The sequence below is a fragment of the Lepidochelys olivacea genome, assembly GCF_965140295.1.
Source record: "Lepidochelys olivacea isolate rLepOli2 genome assembly, chromosome: 3".
Taxonomy (NCBI): domain Eukaryota; kingdom Metazoa; phylum Chordata; order Testudines; family Cheloniidae; genus Lepidochelys; species Lepidochelys olivacea.
The window spans coordinates 152500699-152517072 of record NC_140413.1 but is presented as its reverse complement, the minus strand read 5'-3'; the positions used below and the strand labels follow the sequence as shown (position 1 = coordinate 152517072).

The window sequence follows — 16374 nt, the reverse complement described above, 5'->3', positions numbered from 1 at the left end:
CTAAATGGCCCCCTCAAGGATTGAACTCACAACCCTGGGTTTAGCAGGCCAATGCTCAAACCACTGAGCTATCCCTCCCCCCATGAGCTATCCCTCCCTAGGACTAAGCCCGGGCCCTCACTGTAGCCACCAGAAGTTCTGCTTCCAGTGGTGGAGCAAGCTAGCGGTTCAGTGTCTCTAGACCATTTGCTTTACCATTGCATTGGGAGGTTTTGTTGTTTTTTGGCAATATCAATCTCACTTCAGTTTCTGGCTCCTCTCTCCCTCTCCTCAGCTGAGGACTCACCAGAGAACTGAGACTCTAACCCTCTGGAGGGTCCTCTAGTGTGGCGTCTCTCTACCAGGCCCCCTCCTCCCCTCTCAGCCACCCAGCAACAGAGCAGCCACCTATGCTCTGAGCCACGTCCAAGAGGTGCTATATTCATAAGGCAGCTTTTCAGGAGCTTCCGAGGCTGAGCTACACCCAGTCTGCTGCCAGTCAGCCAACCCTCATTCTGACACGGGACAACAGGATTTGGCTCTTACAAACAGCCGTTCAAATGAAGCATGTGAAGATTCTCCCAGAAGGGGATGTGACCCGTCACAGCCTTTAGTTTACTTCCCCAAGCACCATTTCAAGGCTGGTGAAAAAACCCTAACCACTAAGCAAAGGAAGGAAACCATTATCCAGAGCATTTGAACAGAAAGGAGGTTTGATAACAAAACCACAGCACCAGACGTGGCTTTCTTGCCTTGGCTGTGTTTTCTTTCAGCCACATTTTGGCCAAGATGCCATTGGCTCTCCTGTAAAATACAAAACTCCAGCTCCCTTCCAGTGCATGAAAATCACTAAGACTCCCATGAGTAAGTCTGTGGGACCGTTTTAGCTAACGATTAACCTTTAGCCCTCCTTCCCCTTGTGCATTTGGATTAAAAGGGCAACCTGGAGAGCGGCAGCAGCAAAGATGAGTGAATCATTCCCTGAAGCTACAGACTAAGGGCTTTTCCAGGCGTGGAGTCCACCGATAAAGAGTTTGGAACCAGCAAGCCAGGCAGTGAGAGGACTGAACTTGCTCGACACTCTGCTTTGTGACCAAGCTTTACTCAGCATGTTTGTGAGCTTCCTCCTGTTGTGTTCAGTGATGCCACCAATGTTTGTATGGTCCAGCCTACAGATACTGACTTTTCAATGCCTTCAGCTCCATGCTCTTCTCTGTTCTGGGGAGTCTCCTCTAACTAGAGAGATTATAGCACTGCCTTGTACTGAAGTCTAGTGGTTAGAGCAAGGTGCTGGAAGTCAAGACTGTGAGAGTCTCTTCCTGGCTCTGCCATCAACTCACTGTGTGACTTTGGGTAAGTCACTTACCACCTCTGGCCTCAGTTCCCTGCTCTAGAAAATGAGGAGAATGCTGCCCACCTCACAGGGGTTTTGTGGGGCTTCAGCCATCAAGAGTTGTAATGCCTGTTGAGATTCTTGGAGGAAAAGATACTTTATAAGGGTAAAGCGTTCTGATTAACATTCGTGTTACCTAGCAAGGGCTCGCCAGTTAGTACACTCCTGGCTGAAGACAAGATGAAGGGGGATGAATGCTGTTTGCACTCGTTTCATTTCATACAGGCCTGATGCCCTTTAGCTGTTTAAACAGACCGTGTGATTCCTCGGTGCTGGGGGTAGTGTCCCTCGCGGCACATTAACCCAGTGAGTGCTCAGAAGGGAGAGCTGCCTGCCACCTCACAGCAGCAGCATGTCCCACCTCGTGGTGCGCGGCCGGCGGATCAACTGGACTCTGGTGCTGGTGCTGGGGTATCTCTTTTACCTCCTCCTGGGGGCCATGGTGTTCCAGCTGCTGGAGAAGCAGGCAGAGGCCCAGTGTCGGGACCAATTCCAGCTGGAGAAACTCAAGTTCCTGCAGAACTACACGTGCTTGGACAAGCAAGCCCTGGAGCAGTTTGTGCAGGTAAGAGGAGCAGGCTGCCCAGCTCTGAGCTCAAGGCTCAGTTTGGTCTTGGAGGGTTTATCCATTTTTACTAAAAATGCGTAGGTCAATTTAACATCTGTGCAATTAAAGAACTAGCTGTCTAAAAAAAGGCAGATGCTCCCTCCACACAGTTCTGCCATTTCAATCCTGACCTACAGCATGTCCTGCTTTTTCCACGGTGAGGCTCCCCAAACACACATTTCTTCTGATGCAACTCAGAGCTGCCTCACCATAATTCCCCTCTCCCAGCCCTGTGCCCAGCTCAGCCCTTTGGTACTGCACTGATAAACACTATTGCAAACCTTAAGGAAGAAAGGCATCTTTGCTGATGCACCTCAGCCCAGACCTGTATCGTCCCTGCATGTCTCTGCCTGTTCCAGCTCTAGCCCTTTCAAATGCCATGAGCTGTGCCATATTGTTCTATGTTTTTGGTGAGTGGGTAAATGTCCACAAGGTACCAGGTTAAGATGTGTAACTCCATTTCATTTGTTATCTCAGGCAGTATTTGACACCAGGTCTACAGAAGTGAAAGCATGTACAGTGAGATCTTTTAACTCATTTACTTTGTCATTTAGAGGAACCAACGCAACATATACTTGCATCTGGTCCAATGTGCACTCTAAATAAATGGTTTTAAACTTAAAACAGTTTCAAGACCAGCTGCAATACCCTCTAAGGTTACTGAAAGCTGTGCTCCTTGGTTGTAGTATGCAATGACAGGGCAATAAGAAATCCTTGAATCAATGAGATCTCTTCTTCGGGCTTGCAATTTCTCCATCCGCAGACTGGGAGCCTTTCCTTCTGCTAACCATTTCAGTAAGGCCATTAAACTACTCCAAACAGGATGCCTGTTTGCACTGTACTCTTGGTCTGATGGGTTTCCACCGATCAATTCCTGGATCAACAAAGAGCCTGGCAGGCATAGTAGATGGACTTGATAGAAGAGTGAAGTACAGATCACAAAGGTAGCACGAAGTGAATGAATCTGCCTGAACCTTGTTCCATTAAGACCACTGAGTAATTACTAATACTATGATGTATTACTTGTTGAGTGCTTCGCACGGCACAGAACATGACACAGAAGAGAGCCCTGATGCCCAGATACAGAGAAATGATGACTCCAGCTCAAATCCCAATTGGTATACTGGGATAATGTGTTACTTAGTTCAGTCCCTAATAACCTAGGATGCTCCCTGGGGGCCAAATTCTCCTGTCTTACACCAATAGAACTATATTCAAACTAAAGGGGTTGCACTGGTGTCATTGAGAGAAGAATTTTGCTGAGCCTCTGGTTGTATTGAACACAAAGAATGTTTCAACTGCTAGCTGTTCTGGAAAGAACCAGCAGAGGGCACCAAAGTATCAGATATCATGTATCAGACTCGAAAGGACTCACTCAGAAACAGCTCACTAGATCACAGGGAGAGCTCTGAAGGACAAGCAGAGAACTGTGTGTCATCCCTCACAACGCCTTTTAGACACATTTCCAGCTATTATTAATAAGAAGGAATAACATTATTCCAAAATTGAATCCCTAGCTCTGAGAGTACTGCTAAGAAGCCATCATCACCTGTCGGTCGTCTTTATTGTCTACCTGTTCAATCATGAGGCACCTGTCTACCCAATCTAAAGTGTTGCACTACTCTGAAAAGTGACTGTGTAAAAGGCATTGTTGCAGCTCCATGCTTAATGTGTGCCAGGGTCACGGGGTTGGCTTTGCTCAGTTAAATTGAAAAGCTGGACTTTCTGACTCCCAGCCCTGCAACTCCACCCCCTGGGATCTGAGAGTCAAAAGTTAGCGTTGCTTCTGGCTCAGACATTATCTCCAGTAACAATGTTTGGACTTGACCTCCATTAACAATTGAGTTGATTCTGCAAGAAGCAGATTCCTGTTGTTCCATCTCCATTAGCGGTGTTGGTTCTGCAGGGCTAGAAGGAGAAACCCTGAGATTGGCCTGATCTGAAGAGCCTAGAACATCGGGAAATTCACATAGAACTTTGTGACCTGGGCCCATCTCTGGTAAAAACGTATTTTGTGTCAGAAAATGAAGTGGAGCTGACCCTAGATACAGACAGGAAGCAGAACAGCTGCATAAAGAGGAGCCATTTTTACAGTCACTTTTCTGCCCAGGCCCACGCTTCCAGCCATTTGTCAGATAAACATCAATCCTGACACACAGGGCCAAACCCTCGGCTATGGCTAAGGAGAATGCAGTGCATGTGGGGAGGAAGGAATAAAAAGTGGTATAAAGTTCACCTTTGCTCTGTTCAGCTCCCGTGATAGCTCTATACAGGGCTGGTCCCCTTACGGAGGGCTGCTCTAATTTACATTGGGTGCTAATGGTCCCAAGAAAACCAAAAAGGCAGCGACAGATTGGTGCAGCATTGGAGCATACCAGCACCTTTTCCCCAGCCACACCCCACTACCCCAGCATCAGGGGTGGAAGGAGGTAGAAGCCATTCTGTTAACGTTTTGTCCCAGAGGATCCTTCTTACACTGGAATGATCCGGCTGGGTCTGGATATGTCGCCGCCACAGCCAGACCCTACAAGCAGGAGTCACAAAGCAGCCAGACCACACCAGAAGATATGACCCACAGTGTCAGGATATGGATGTGATGGCTTAGAGAGGGTGTTTATGGCTGGAGTATTTAAAAGGTGTTTTAAAAATGTATGGCATTTTCCTTCTGCACTTGGCATCTGCATCTTAGTGGAGATTATACTTCTGAGCATTTGTGCTTTGAACTGCGGAGAACAGAGAGTTGCTCCTTGTGGGCCGTGGGTTAGAGCTGAGATTCTTTTAGGCATTCTGAGTGGCAAAGGACTGTGACTGGTACCTCAGTGCAGTCATAGAATCATAGAATCATAGAATATCAGGGTTGGAAGGGACCCCAGAAGGTCAAAATGTCAAAAGTCTGAAATGTCATTCTTCTCTCCTCGTTCCCACTTAAAAACACAGCAGTAATTTTGGATATTTTGATTTGTCAAACTCCTGGAAGAGGTTTTTAATGGCCAGAACAAAGCTATTTGGTAACAGAAGGGAGAAAAGTGTGAATAACACTACTATAAGACAGGTTTCAGAGTAACAGCCATGTTAGTCTGTATTCACAAAAAGAAAAGGAGTACTTGTGGCACCTTAGAGACTAACCAATTTATTTGAGCATGAGCTTTCGTGAGCTACAGCTCACTTCATCGGATGCATACCATGGAAACTGCAGCAGACTTTATATATACACAGAGAATATGAAACAATACCTCCTCCCACCCCACTGTCCTGCTGGTAATAGCTTATCTAAAGTGATCATCAGGTTGGGCTATTTCCAGCACAAATCCAGGTTTTCTCACCCTCCACCCCCCCACACAAATTCACTCTCCTGCTGGTGATAGCCCATCCAAAGTGACAACTCTTTACACAATGTGCATGATAATCAAGTTGGGCCATTTCCTGCACAAATCCAGGTTTTCTCACATCCCCCCCACCCCCATACACACACACTACTATAAGAGAATCGAATGTGGCCAGATGCAGAACAGTCTTAACTGTCTTTGCAGATTCCTGGATGCTGTAAGAATTGTTACTGAAAGAACAATGTAAGGTATTAAATCCCAACCACCAAAAGTTGTATTACTCAGTGTGCATCAGCTCAGCTAACATTTCAGAAGCAGTGCATCCACATTGCCCTGGAATGAGGCATTGTAGAGATAACGCCCCCAGCAGCAGTCAAGGGTTTGGGTTTGGAATGATCATCCCCCAACTTTTAGTGCTGACCTCATGGTTGTTGGGTTGTTGAGGCTGAGATGGCTATTGGGGCAGCACACTCAGCCCCTGTGGATCTTGTGTCACGCTAGAAGCAACCCTTTCTGCTGATTAAGGAGCTGGGTGGTGGGTGCACAAATGAGGTTCATTCAATCACCTGGTGGAAGGGTGAGGGCCAGGACCTTGGAGCTCAAAAGTGGTGAGAGGAAAATAGAACAGATCCTCACAACTCCAACAGATGCCACTGCCCTGGGGAGGGAATATTACAGCAGCCAAGTGACATTCTATTCACCCAGAGGCATTTAGTTGGATATAAGGATCTAGGGGTTATAGTGGATCACAAATTGAATATGAGCCAACAATGTGATGCAGCTGCAATAAAGGCTAATATAATTCTGCAGTGTATGTGTTGTAGGTGAGACACAGGAGGTTGCTGTCCTACACTACTCCGCACTAGTGAGGCCTCAGCTGGAGTACTGCATCCAATTCTGGGCACCGCACTTTAGGAACAATGTGGACAAATTGGAGAGAGTCCAGAAGAGAGCAACAAAAATTATAAAAGAAAACCTGGCCTATGAGGAAATGTTAAAAAAAAGGGGAAGTTTAATCTTGAGAAAAGAAGACCAAGGGGGGACCTGATAACAGTCTTCAAATATGTTAAGGGCTGTTATAAAGAGGACTGTGATCAGTTGTTCTTCATGTCCACTGAAGGTAGGCCAAGAAGTAATGGGTTTAATCTGCAGTAAGGAAGAGTTAGGTTAGATATTAAGAAAACCTTTCTAACATAAGAGTAATTAAGCACTGGAATAGGCTTCCAAGGGAGGTTGTAGAATCCCCATCGTTAGAGCTTTTTAACACCAGGCTAGACAAACACCTGCCAGGAATGGTCGAGGTATAGTTAGTTCTGAGCAGTGCACGGGGATGGACTAGACAAATTCTTGAGGCCCCTTCCAGCCCAAGGATTCTATGATTTTGACAGACAAGTAAAATATTTCACATTACAACTGAATTTGGGGAGCTGCACTCCCTTTGCCCATGTTGACTTTGGCCCACTGCAACACCCAGCAGGTGAGAGCAGTCTAGAGCAGCACAGGATGTCTCATTAGTTAACCCCAAGCTGTCAGACAGAAAGGAAAGGCCTGGAGATGATTGGTGGAGATACTGAGACGCTATAGCTAAAAACTAGGGTGACCAGATGTTCCGATTTTATAGGGACAGTCCCGATTTTTGGGTCTTTTTCTTATATAGGCTCCTATTATCACCCACCCCCGTCCCGATTTTTCACATTTGCTTCTGGTCACCCTACTAAAAACAGAACTCGTCCTCAGGACATTGAGGTGAGCCAGCCACTCCTCCCGCTCCACCCACAAACATGCATGAGTCACACATAAGTCTGGGATGAGATGGAGAGTGGGAGGGATGGAGGAGGAGCAACCTTTGTTTTTATGGTATATCATCACTTTGTTTCCCTAATTCAAGCACTTTCAGTTCCCCCTCCATTCCCTTCCCTTCATCCTCCAGCAAATTATTGAAACATTCATACTTGAGTGCTCCTGTTCTCCTATAAGGAGGGCACAGGCCCCTGGCCAGCTCTACTCCTCAGGCCTTTGCTGAGCCACTGAGAGACCTTTATCAGGTCCTTCTGGTCAAACTCTAATCTGTCTAGAAACTCCATTGCTTATTATACATCTAAGCTTGCTCGAGACATCCATCAACACTCACCTGTCCATCCTTTTACCTGACAATCTCTTTGTCATGAGCCTATACATGCTGCTCACCTGTGCTTCTTCTGCTCTTCTTCTGCTTCAGGTCATCCTGGAAGCATGGGAGAAAGGGGTCAACCCAGAAGGAAATTCTACCAACCCCAGCAACTGGGACTTCAGCAATTCTTTCTTTTTTGCAGGAACCGTTGTCACAACTATAGGTGAGGTAGCCTCTCTTCCTATTAACCTCTTCCTCTGTCAAAAGATGCTTCCTCCAACTGTCCTGTAAAAGACTGAATCACTAGTGACAGCTGGATAGGCTAGACCTGTCAGGAGAGTCTGTATCAGGGTGGGGCATATTTAAAGTGCCACATTTTCAGCCAGCCTCCAATTCTGCATGTTCATTTTGCACACCCAGCTTATTGCACCTTCAAAAGTGGGCACATGCCCATTTTGCACCTGCAAAGCCTTCATTTGCATATGCAGATTGGGTGACTGCGCTGTGTGTGCAAGACAGGTACTGCATCTGCTTGTGCAAACCAAGTTAGTTGCATTCATCACAAAATTGGAGACCTGGGTTGAAAATCAGACCCCTAATGTGGAAGGATAAGACATTTTTAAATAATAATTTTTCATGTCCAGTGTTCTTTTGATAGGGACAAAGATTTGAGGCTCAATCAGCAGCTGTGCCATTTTCTCCAGCCAGAATTCTGTCTGGAAAGGTGTGGATAAGCTGGGCCTTAATGGAACTGAACTAAACTGAGCTTCCAAGCCTTTGGAGGTTCTCCCATGACCATAGACTGACTGTAAAGCCTTTTAATGTAATTGTCCCTTTTTTCTCTCCTTCACTGCAGGTTACGGTAACTTGGCCCCCAGTACGGTGGCTGGGCAGGTGTTCTGTGTGTTTTATGCCTTGTTTGGGGTGCCGCTTAACCTGGCCTTTCTCAATCAGCTGGGGAAAGGACTCAATGCACACCTGATCACTCTGGAGAGATGGGTGCACAAGCCAGGCCGTGCACGGGTACAGTGTTAATTTATTATTGGTCTTCCTCTGTTTTAAAGCTAATTGGTTTTCTGAGACAAGTGGCACCTTCGGCTTTGCTGCTGCCTATTTGTGTGTATCTCCTGGGACATAATAATCATGTGTCCTTTCTATATCAGGAAGTTAACATGTCACATTTATAGATGATGACTTTGAAGTAATTTGCTCTTGTCTGAAGGAAACGATATTTGCCTGTCTTAAGCCTCGATTCCCCAAAACATGGTAGCATGGCCTTAATTTTGAGCATGGGCCCAAGTCCCATTGACTTTGATGGACTACAAGTATGTACTTAAGTGCTGCACTGAATCAGGCCTTTGGTGCCCAGCCCCTAGTAGTTTTAAACTACAGTAGAACCTGAACATTACGCACACCTCGGGAATGGAGGTTGTTCGTAACTCTGAAATGTTCATAACTTTCAAGAAAAGGTTGTGGTTTTCTTTTAAAAGTTTACAACTGAACATTCACTCAATCCATCTTTGAAATTTTGCTATGCAGAAGAAGAATGCTGCTTTCCCTTTATGTTTTTAGTAGTTTACATTTAACATAGTTAAATGCCGCTGGTGCCTGACTGCGTACTTCCGGTTCCAAATGAGGTGTGTGGTTGACCGGTCAGTTCATAATTCAGGCGCTGGTAACTCTAAGGCTCTACTGTATGCCAAGACAATTTCATTTTTTATTGGTCCATTCTAATCTGACATCCCTTCACTAATTGGACCAGCGACTCGGCACTTAATTCTTCTCCCTCTGTTACTCTCTGTTTAAATTAAGATAGATATTCACTCTCTGTGGGTAAGGCCTGTCAGTAGGTTACCCAGTCTGAGTCAATCCATATTTTGGAAAACAAGGTAAATGGAGAAAATTTGTTCTCCATGTTTCTGTATAAAGACTGTGTGGCTGGCCCCTGAAATCAAAGAAAAGAGAGATTAGAGAAGACTCTCAGATACCCGATCTATGAATGCCCCTTTGGTGAATCTATGGCCCATTCAGAGCCTCTCGCACATCCTGTTTTCTCAAAGTGGAGTCTCTATGCCTGTCTGTCTCTCTGGACCGCTCATCTCTAGGACCTGCTTTAACTGCTCATTCACTTTAGAAAGTCACAGACCAGGAAAGTAGGTTAGCTCTAAACTAGTGTTAAGAAATTAATTGATTATTTTTTCTAGACATTCCTGGCTAGTCACCTTCCCCCACCCTATTGGTTTGTGTGATAAAGTTCTTACATCCCAGACCCCCGAATGAATGAACAATAGTAATATTTAGCACTTTTTCTGTTCAAACCTGTCTGCAGACATTATCTTATTAATCCTCACAATACCCCTGGGAGATAGGTAATGAACTATTTTACATTAGGGGGAAACTGAGGCAGAGACAATAAGGCCCACGCTTTCAGACTTGCAAATTCAGTAGTCATGACTGTGAGTTCATTCAAGACAAATGCATGCACAGAATTAGTCATGTATTGGTTCTAAGGTCATTGATGTCAATGGCTGCCAACTCTCACCATTTTATCATGAGCCATACATATTTGGTGCTTTTGTTAAAGGTCCAGCTCCTAGAGTCATGTGAAAATCTCAGCTTTCATTTTAAAAAAATTAGTTCCTAGTCCTCTTGGTTGCAGACAGATGTTTGAAAATGTGATCTGAGCTCCCCCAAAAGGCTCAGAAACTAGAAGGCAAATAAAAAGAACCCCTAATGTATTCTTTTTTAAAACTTCCACAATTTTTTGAGGCCTGAATCATGATTTTTGAATGCTTGGCACTAGCAATACTGCTGATGAATCCATTATTAGAAGTGCTTTAGTATCTCTAGGGAGAGAATATAACCAGGTCAGATTGCAGTTCATAGAAGGGGATGAGCATTTCTCCCTTCCATCTTGTCCACTGGTACCCACAATAATTGGATTCTGTGGGGTACTGTATCTTCTACAATCCAGCAACAATAAAAAAAATCCACCAACCACCCCATGACAGACACTCAATGCCGCTGAGCTGCCATTTTCCTTCTCTCCTACAGGTAGTGCAGACGCTGGCATTGGCCCTTTTTCTGACCGCTGGGACCTTGCTATTTCTAGTATTCCCACCTATGATCTTCAGTTATGTAGAAGGCTGGAGCTATGGAGAAGGCTTCTACTTCACCTTCATCACCCTCAGCACCATTGGATTTGGGGACTATGTAGTAGGTAATGAACAGGGTGGGGTTGGATGAATTTTATAGGCCTGTGTTCTTAGACCACTGTAAATTGGGAGTAACTCTGCAGAAGTTAACAAGTTACACCAGTGCAAGTCTGGCATAAGTGAGATCAGAATCTGGCCCTATGTCTCTACTAAGATTGCCATCAAGGCGGTTAAGTATTGCCAGGTGTGGTGAGGGGTATGGATCCTTGTCCACTGAGAATTAGACTAAGACCCACCAAATTCATTTCACACAGGCCACTGAACACCGATTAGATAGTAACTGTTCTCAATCTGGTTTAGAGTGAGCCACAGACGTAGAGGTGAAAGACTCTATATCCCATTACTAATCCTCCAAGCCATCCAATCCCAATTAGTGTCACCCACGTATGGAGTACACAAGAAACTCTATCAACCATTTTTAGGACTCATGTCTAATACTGAGCTGCCAGCGATTACAATTACAGGGTGAATACTAGTAGCAAGCAGGGGCCCTTACAAGAAAATGTACCAGATGGCAGCATAGAATCCGCAGGGGAACTGGCTGTGCCTTAGAGTCACTGCCAGAGAGGAGGCCTTTCTCTGCACCAGCTCACTTAAGCACTACACTTAACGTATGAGGTATAGAATGTCCACATGTGTAGAAAGAACAACAGGTTCTGTCACTTTCTCTGGGGTTTATCCTCCCCAAACTTCCCAGAAGTTTTGTGTGTGCATTGTGAGAGCCTCTTTGCCATAAGGCCTGGCTGTGACACTGTGGAGATCAGCGATGCATTTGGTCCTTAAAGTCTAAGCAAAGTTTTTGACTGGAGTACTGACTACACTGCTTAGCTGATGCACTGACCATTCATTCACTAGAACTGCCATATGGGTATCAGTGACACCCTCCCACCCCCTACACACGCACATGACACTATTTGCTTGGTAATGTATTCAGCAAATAATATTTGGTCCTCTCTGTTCTGAACTCAGGCATAGTGCATACTACAGAAAAAACCATGGGTGTAATAAACCATGGGTGTGGCTAAAATAATATTCTAACATGTTAGAGAACCAGATGTAGAATAAAACTGCTTTTCTAATATGGTTATAACATGGTTGATTTCCCATCAACATGGGCTAAAATGAATAATTTTACATAGCCCTGGTTAAGGTTAAACACTACATGTTAGTTGAAGTTTGATGAAAGTAACAGCTTGATTGCATGGAGATGCCACAAATTGAGTGAATCAGTCACATCACTTTCTTGTCCTATTTACCAGCTGTATAGCAGGTATAGTCAAGTGGTCATGATAGGGTTAAATGGGTTACCCAGAGTAGTTTAGGATGGAGCTATGCTCCGTGCCACTCTTACTTCTTGTTTAGTCAGTGGGAGTTTTCCCCTCACTGTGTTGTGATGCAGTTAAATAAAGCAGCACGTTCCCAGCCTGCGGTTCTGTGTGCAGATGGGCCTTACAATTTTGATCCCATCTACTCCAAGCCGAACCTCAGACATTGGGGATATGTCTTCACATAAAATGCTACAGCTGTGTTGCTGTAGCACATCAGTGTGGACACTACCTAAGTCGACAGGAGGGGTTCTCCCATCAGCGTAGGTAATCCACTTCCCCGAGAGGCAGTAGTAGGCGGACGGAAGAATTCCTCTGATGGATACACGGGGACTTAGGTCAGCTTAACTACACTGCTCGACGTGTGGCTTTTTCACAGTCCTGAACCACATAGTTATGCCGACTTAATTTTCTAGTGTAGGCCAGGCGTGAGCAAGAAAACAAGTGAATCATTCTAGTACATATGCCCACATACAGTAGATTTCGTATGTGGGATCTGTGTAGCTCACATGACCTCACAGTAGATCTTTGCATGAGATTATGTGTGTTTTGTATCTGGTTGACCTGTTGTTTGCCAGTCCCAGGGGTCCAGTCTAACATGAAGTTTCACATTTTTTTCAGGCACAGATCCTAACAAGCACTACATCTCGATGTACAGGAGCCTGGCAGCAATTTGGATTGTTTTTGGCTTGGCCTGGCTCGCTCTGGTCTTTAACTTGGGAGCTGACCTGATGGAAAAATTCCTTCAGCTAAAGTGGCACAAGCCTGGCACAGCAGAAGAAGCCATTACCAAGATGGAGGATGACCCTGATCAACCCAGAATCCACATACCTAGCTGAGAGAGGCTCATGGAAAACACTTTAGAAAAAGCAAGGCTCCCCTGCTCCTACCTCAGACACACCAAGCAAGCTTTCTGGGTAAGAGATTGCTGGATCTAAACCACAGGTTGCAGACTATCTCCAAGGGAGAAGATATTTTCAGAAGAAAGGAAAGCCCTTCATAGTGTAAAGGCAGCAGCTGAATAAAAACCTTTGAGGGAGTGGGACTGTAAAACAAACATCCCAGTATTCATCACTCACTTTCCACTCAACGACCCCCTGGTGCAAGTTCTCCTGAAATAATTAATTACCATCCCTCTGATTTGATCTTTAGCTACTGGAATTGAATTCTGTTGATCTCTGGCTTTCAGAAATCCATAGCGACTGCCTCACAGCTAGGGTGGGAATATCTGACATCAAGAGAGCTGAGCTGAATTTCACTTCCAAGGAGACACAATGAGAAAAACAGGACTAGGCCTGGCCACCTGTTTAACCACATTAATCAGATGAAGCTTTTTCTGAAACCTCTTGGCAGGCTTTGTCCTATATTGTTCAGTGATTACATTTCTATCATTGTCCAGCTGGGCTGAAAAGCTTCGCCTTAAAATTGTTTAGAAACACTGTGTCCATTCCAGAGCTGTCTGCATTGTAAGAACTTCATCTGGAATAAACAGGCATCTGAGAGCAAATTCTGATCTCCCAAGTCCCTTGATAATACCAGTCCCTTGCTCAGTGACTACTGATGCAAGCAGACTTCCTTATTTCCTGCCAGTTCAGAAATCCTTTGCCAATGTGCGGTACCTGCTTTAGGCCCATTCATTAAGAAACTCTCATGGACTATGTGAAGTCGGTCCTGTCCATTCAGTCCTAAGCAAAACTGGCCGACCCCTCCCATTCCAAATCCTGCTCTCTGTTACATGCATAGCATTAGTTGGTGAGAACAGGGAGTCTGATTTTCTCACAACTGCTTTCAACCAAGAGTAACAGCTCTTACATCAGTCAAGGAGGTGGAAAAGCAAAACAAAAGCCACACATGTCTGGAACAATCCTGTCACTGAACCATAGAAATATGGGTCCCACATACAACAAACTTTATAAAGAGTTAATCAATAACATCTTCTACAGATAAGCTTGTAACCATTATGACATATGCTACTTCTGTATGTGACATTCTAATAACATATATTAATAACTTATTAACCCTTTATAAACCTGTTATAAATGGAACCTTCATGTACAGTGTGCCCAAAATACAACCTGGCTGACAGAGTTAACGAGCAGTGGCCCATGATTTATTGATTACAGTTCACCATATGACAGTCTCTCACCTAGCATTTTGGTATTTCACGGTGGGGAAGATGTCTATAAAATCTGCCACAAATTGTGCTGCCTGGAGAAGGAGTGCACAGGGTGTGAAAGTCATCCCACACATCTGCTCTGCTGGATTCTCTGTTCTCAGGAATCACAACAAAGACTTGATCTTGCATCTTACCTGGTACCTGTTTTTCCCACTGATGGTTGGAACCTGGAGACTCCAGACTGGGTGCTCAAGTCTGAAATGCTGGGAAATAAGAGTGGACAGCTCCCAGTTATTGGGCTTACTCAGTAAGGCCTGAGACATCATCACCCCATCATTCTGATCTTGCTACTTGCCTACCTTACAGCTCTTGTCTATTTCCACTCTCCTAGCACTGATCTCCTCTCTGTCCCTTCACACAATCTCCTAAATGAGTGCAAGAACCATCTGCTCTGTAGCCTCTGCGGTCTGGAACAGCTGCCTTGTACCTCTGTGAGTTAGCTAGCTCTCCATATTTTTGCAACTCTCATCTGAAAATCTCTCTTACCTATATCCAGTCTTTTCCCTCCCTCAGACCAAATGCTCACATGTAGTCATTAGATGCTGTCTTTACACCACTGTCTTTGTAATTTATATTATATTCTGTCTTATATTATCTAGCTCTATGAAACATTGTGGGCTGCAGTTGGTATGAAGGACATGATCAGGTACCAAATAAAGTTGTACTGACTTGTGCATATGATCCAGATTCCATCCAATCCCTCCAGTCTTCCACACCTTCCTAGGCAACACAAACCATGTGTGCCAGACCAGCATGTGTGCCAGACCATGTGTGCCTTTAGCCAGGTGTACAAAATACCTTTCACTGTGCTGCCTGACACACCATGCACTAAACATGTGCAAAGATGACTAGACCGGGGATATAACACGTGCATTACATGTTGGAGAGCTCTCTGCTACTCTATTCCCCCTCTCCCTCCTCCGCCTCCTGGCAGCTTGCAGTTGGAGTCTCCACTTCCTCAACCCAGTCCTCCTATAAGTGTACAGCTCCACTGTCGGCCCTTGGCTTTGCCAAACAGTAGCAGAGCAACACTGACATGATTTTTGTCAGTTTCCAGTGCCACCCACAGGATTTTGAATAGAGCTGGGCAGCAAATGCTTTTCCCATCCCACAAGTATTTTGAAGAATTTGAAAATCTGTATTGTCCCCAATTGGGACAAAATCTCAAAAACGTTCATGAAATGGGGAAAAAAATTGGTTTGGACCAATTGAAACATTTTGCTGCAATGATTTTTTAAACGTTTTGTTTCCTTTTTTCCCCTTTGATTAACTCTTTTTAGTCTTAACAGCTTAAAATTTGAATCAAAAAGTCATTCCGGACCAGTACATTGGAATTCTTTGTTTTGAAAACGTCAAAGAAACGTTTAAACAATTTCAAAACTTTTTTTCAATGTTTTTTCGAGTCAGGAGATTCATCAGAACAGACGCTGCTTCACAAAGAGTTTTGGTTTTGATGACTTTGCATTTTTACACACACACACACACACACACGCACACGCACAAAATGATTCTTCAAAAAATTCCCCACTGACCCTAGTCTGAATAGTAAAAGTGAAAGCATCCAGAGACTTTTTACATTCACAGTGCTGCTGCTGGTGGTTTTGACAATGTTCCAAGTAGCTGCAGAGATGCTGGAGCTGTCTGTCTGCAGACTCAGGAAGATACATTAGTGCTGTATCAGCTCACACTTGAAAGGTTTTCTTAACAACCATAATAGCTAGAAAACAAATTACAAAAGAAAGAAAAATCTTAAATTCTGCAGATGTTGATGGTTTAAGGCTCCTCACACTCACCAGGGGGGAAAATTTCTTTTTCATCACTGTCCAGTGGATTTTTCAAGCCCTGGACAAGAGCCTAGAGATCACAGAGATGCCATAACAGCTCAGTTGTTCAGGTTACATTGTGATTTGCACTTAAAGCAGGGACGAAATCCTTTTTTTATGTATGAATAAGAGTGCAGTGTTTCTCAGTGGGTGCAATTTGAACCTCGGGTGAGTTCTGAGGGGATGGGTGCTGGGGCACAACCTGCCAGCTGAGGAAAATAAAATGGCAGACGCAATGAGATCTACTGCTGAAGAACACTATATAAGAGCCAGGCCAGGCATTATTATGGTATGGTCACTAAGGAGCCAGGAGAGGACAGGAAAGGAGCATTTTGCCCTCTCCCTATTCCTGTTGCTAACAGTGCAATCTCTGCTTCCTGTATAGAGTGGAGGTCTCTCAGCTTCCTGCAAAGTGCTCAG

General features: G+C 44.7%; 1 protein-coding gene across 1 annotated transcript; it reads left to right on the top strand.

The window, feature by feature from the left end:
• Positions 1–960: 960 nt before the first annotated feature.
• KCNK16 (potassium two pore domain channel subfamily K member 16) lies at positions 961–15311 on the top strand. Its single transcript, XM_084624970.1, has 6 exons — positions 961–1332; positions 1598–1937; positions 7524–7638; positions 8272–8438; positions 10470–10635; positions 12577–15311. Exons 2-6 carry the CDS (start codon positions 1725–1727, stop codon positions 12792–12794), a joined length of 879 nt encoding a protein of 292 aa, XP_084481096.1. The 5' UTR covers positions 961–1332; positions 1598–1724; the 3' UTR covers positions 12795–15311.
• The last annotated feature ends 1063 nt before the right edge of the window (positions 15312–16374 follow it).

What these genes read in the sequence shown, in the direction of transcription:
- KCNK16 (XM_084624970.1), top strand. Translation starts at nt 1,725, where the DNA reads ATGTCCCACCTCGTGGTGCGCGGCCGGCGGATCAACTGGACTCTGGTG. An exon ending in CCCTGGAGCAGTTTGTGCAG is followed by an intron (nt 1,938 to 7,523) that starts GTAAGAGGAGCA and finishes CTTCTGCTTCAG; the next exon opens with GTCATCCTGGAAGCATGGGA. An exon ending in ACAAGCCAGGCCGTGCACGG is followed by an intron (nt 8,439 to 10,469) that starts GTACAGTGTTAA and finishes TCTCTCCTACAG; the next exon opens with GTAGTGCAGACGCTGGCATT.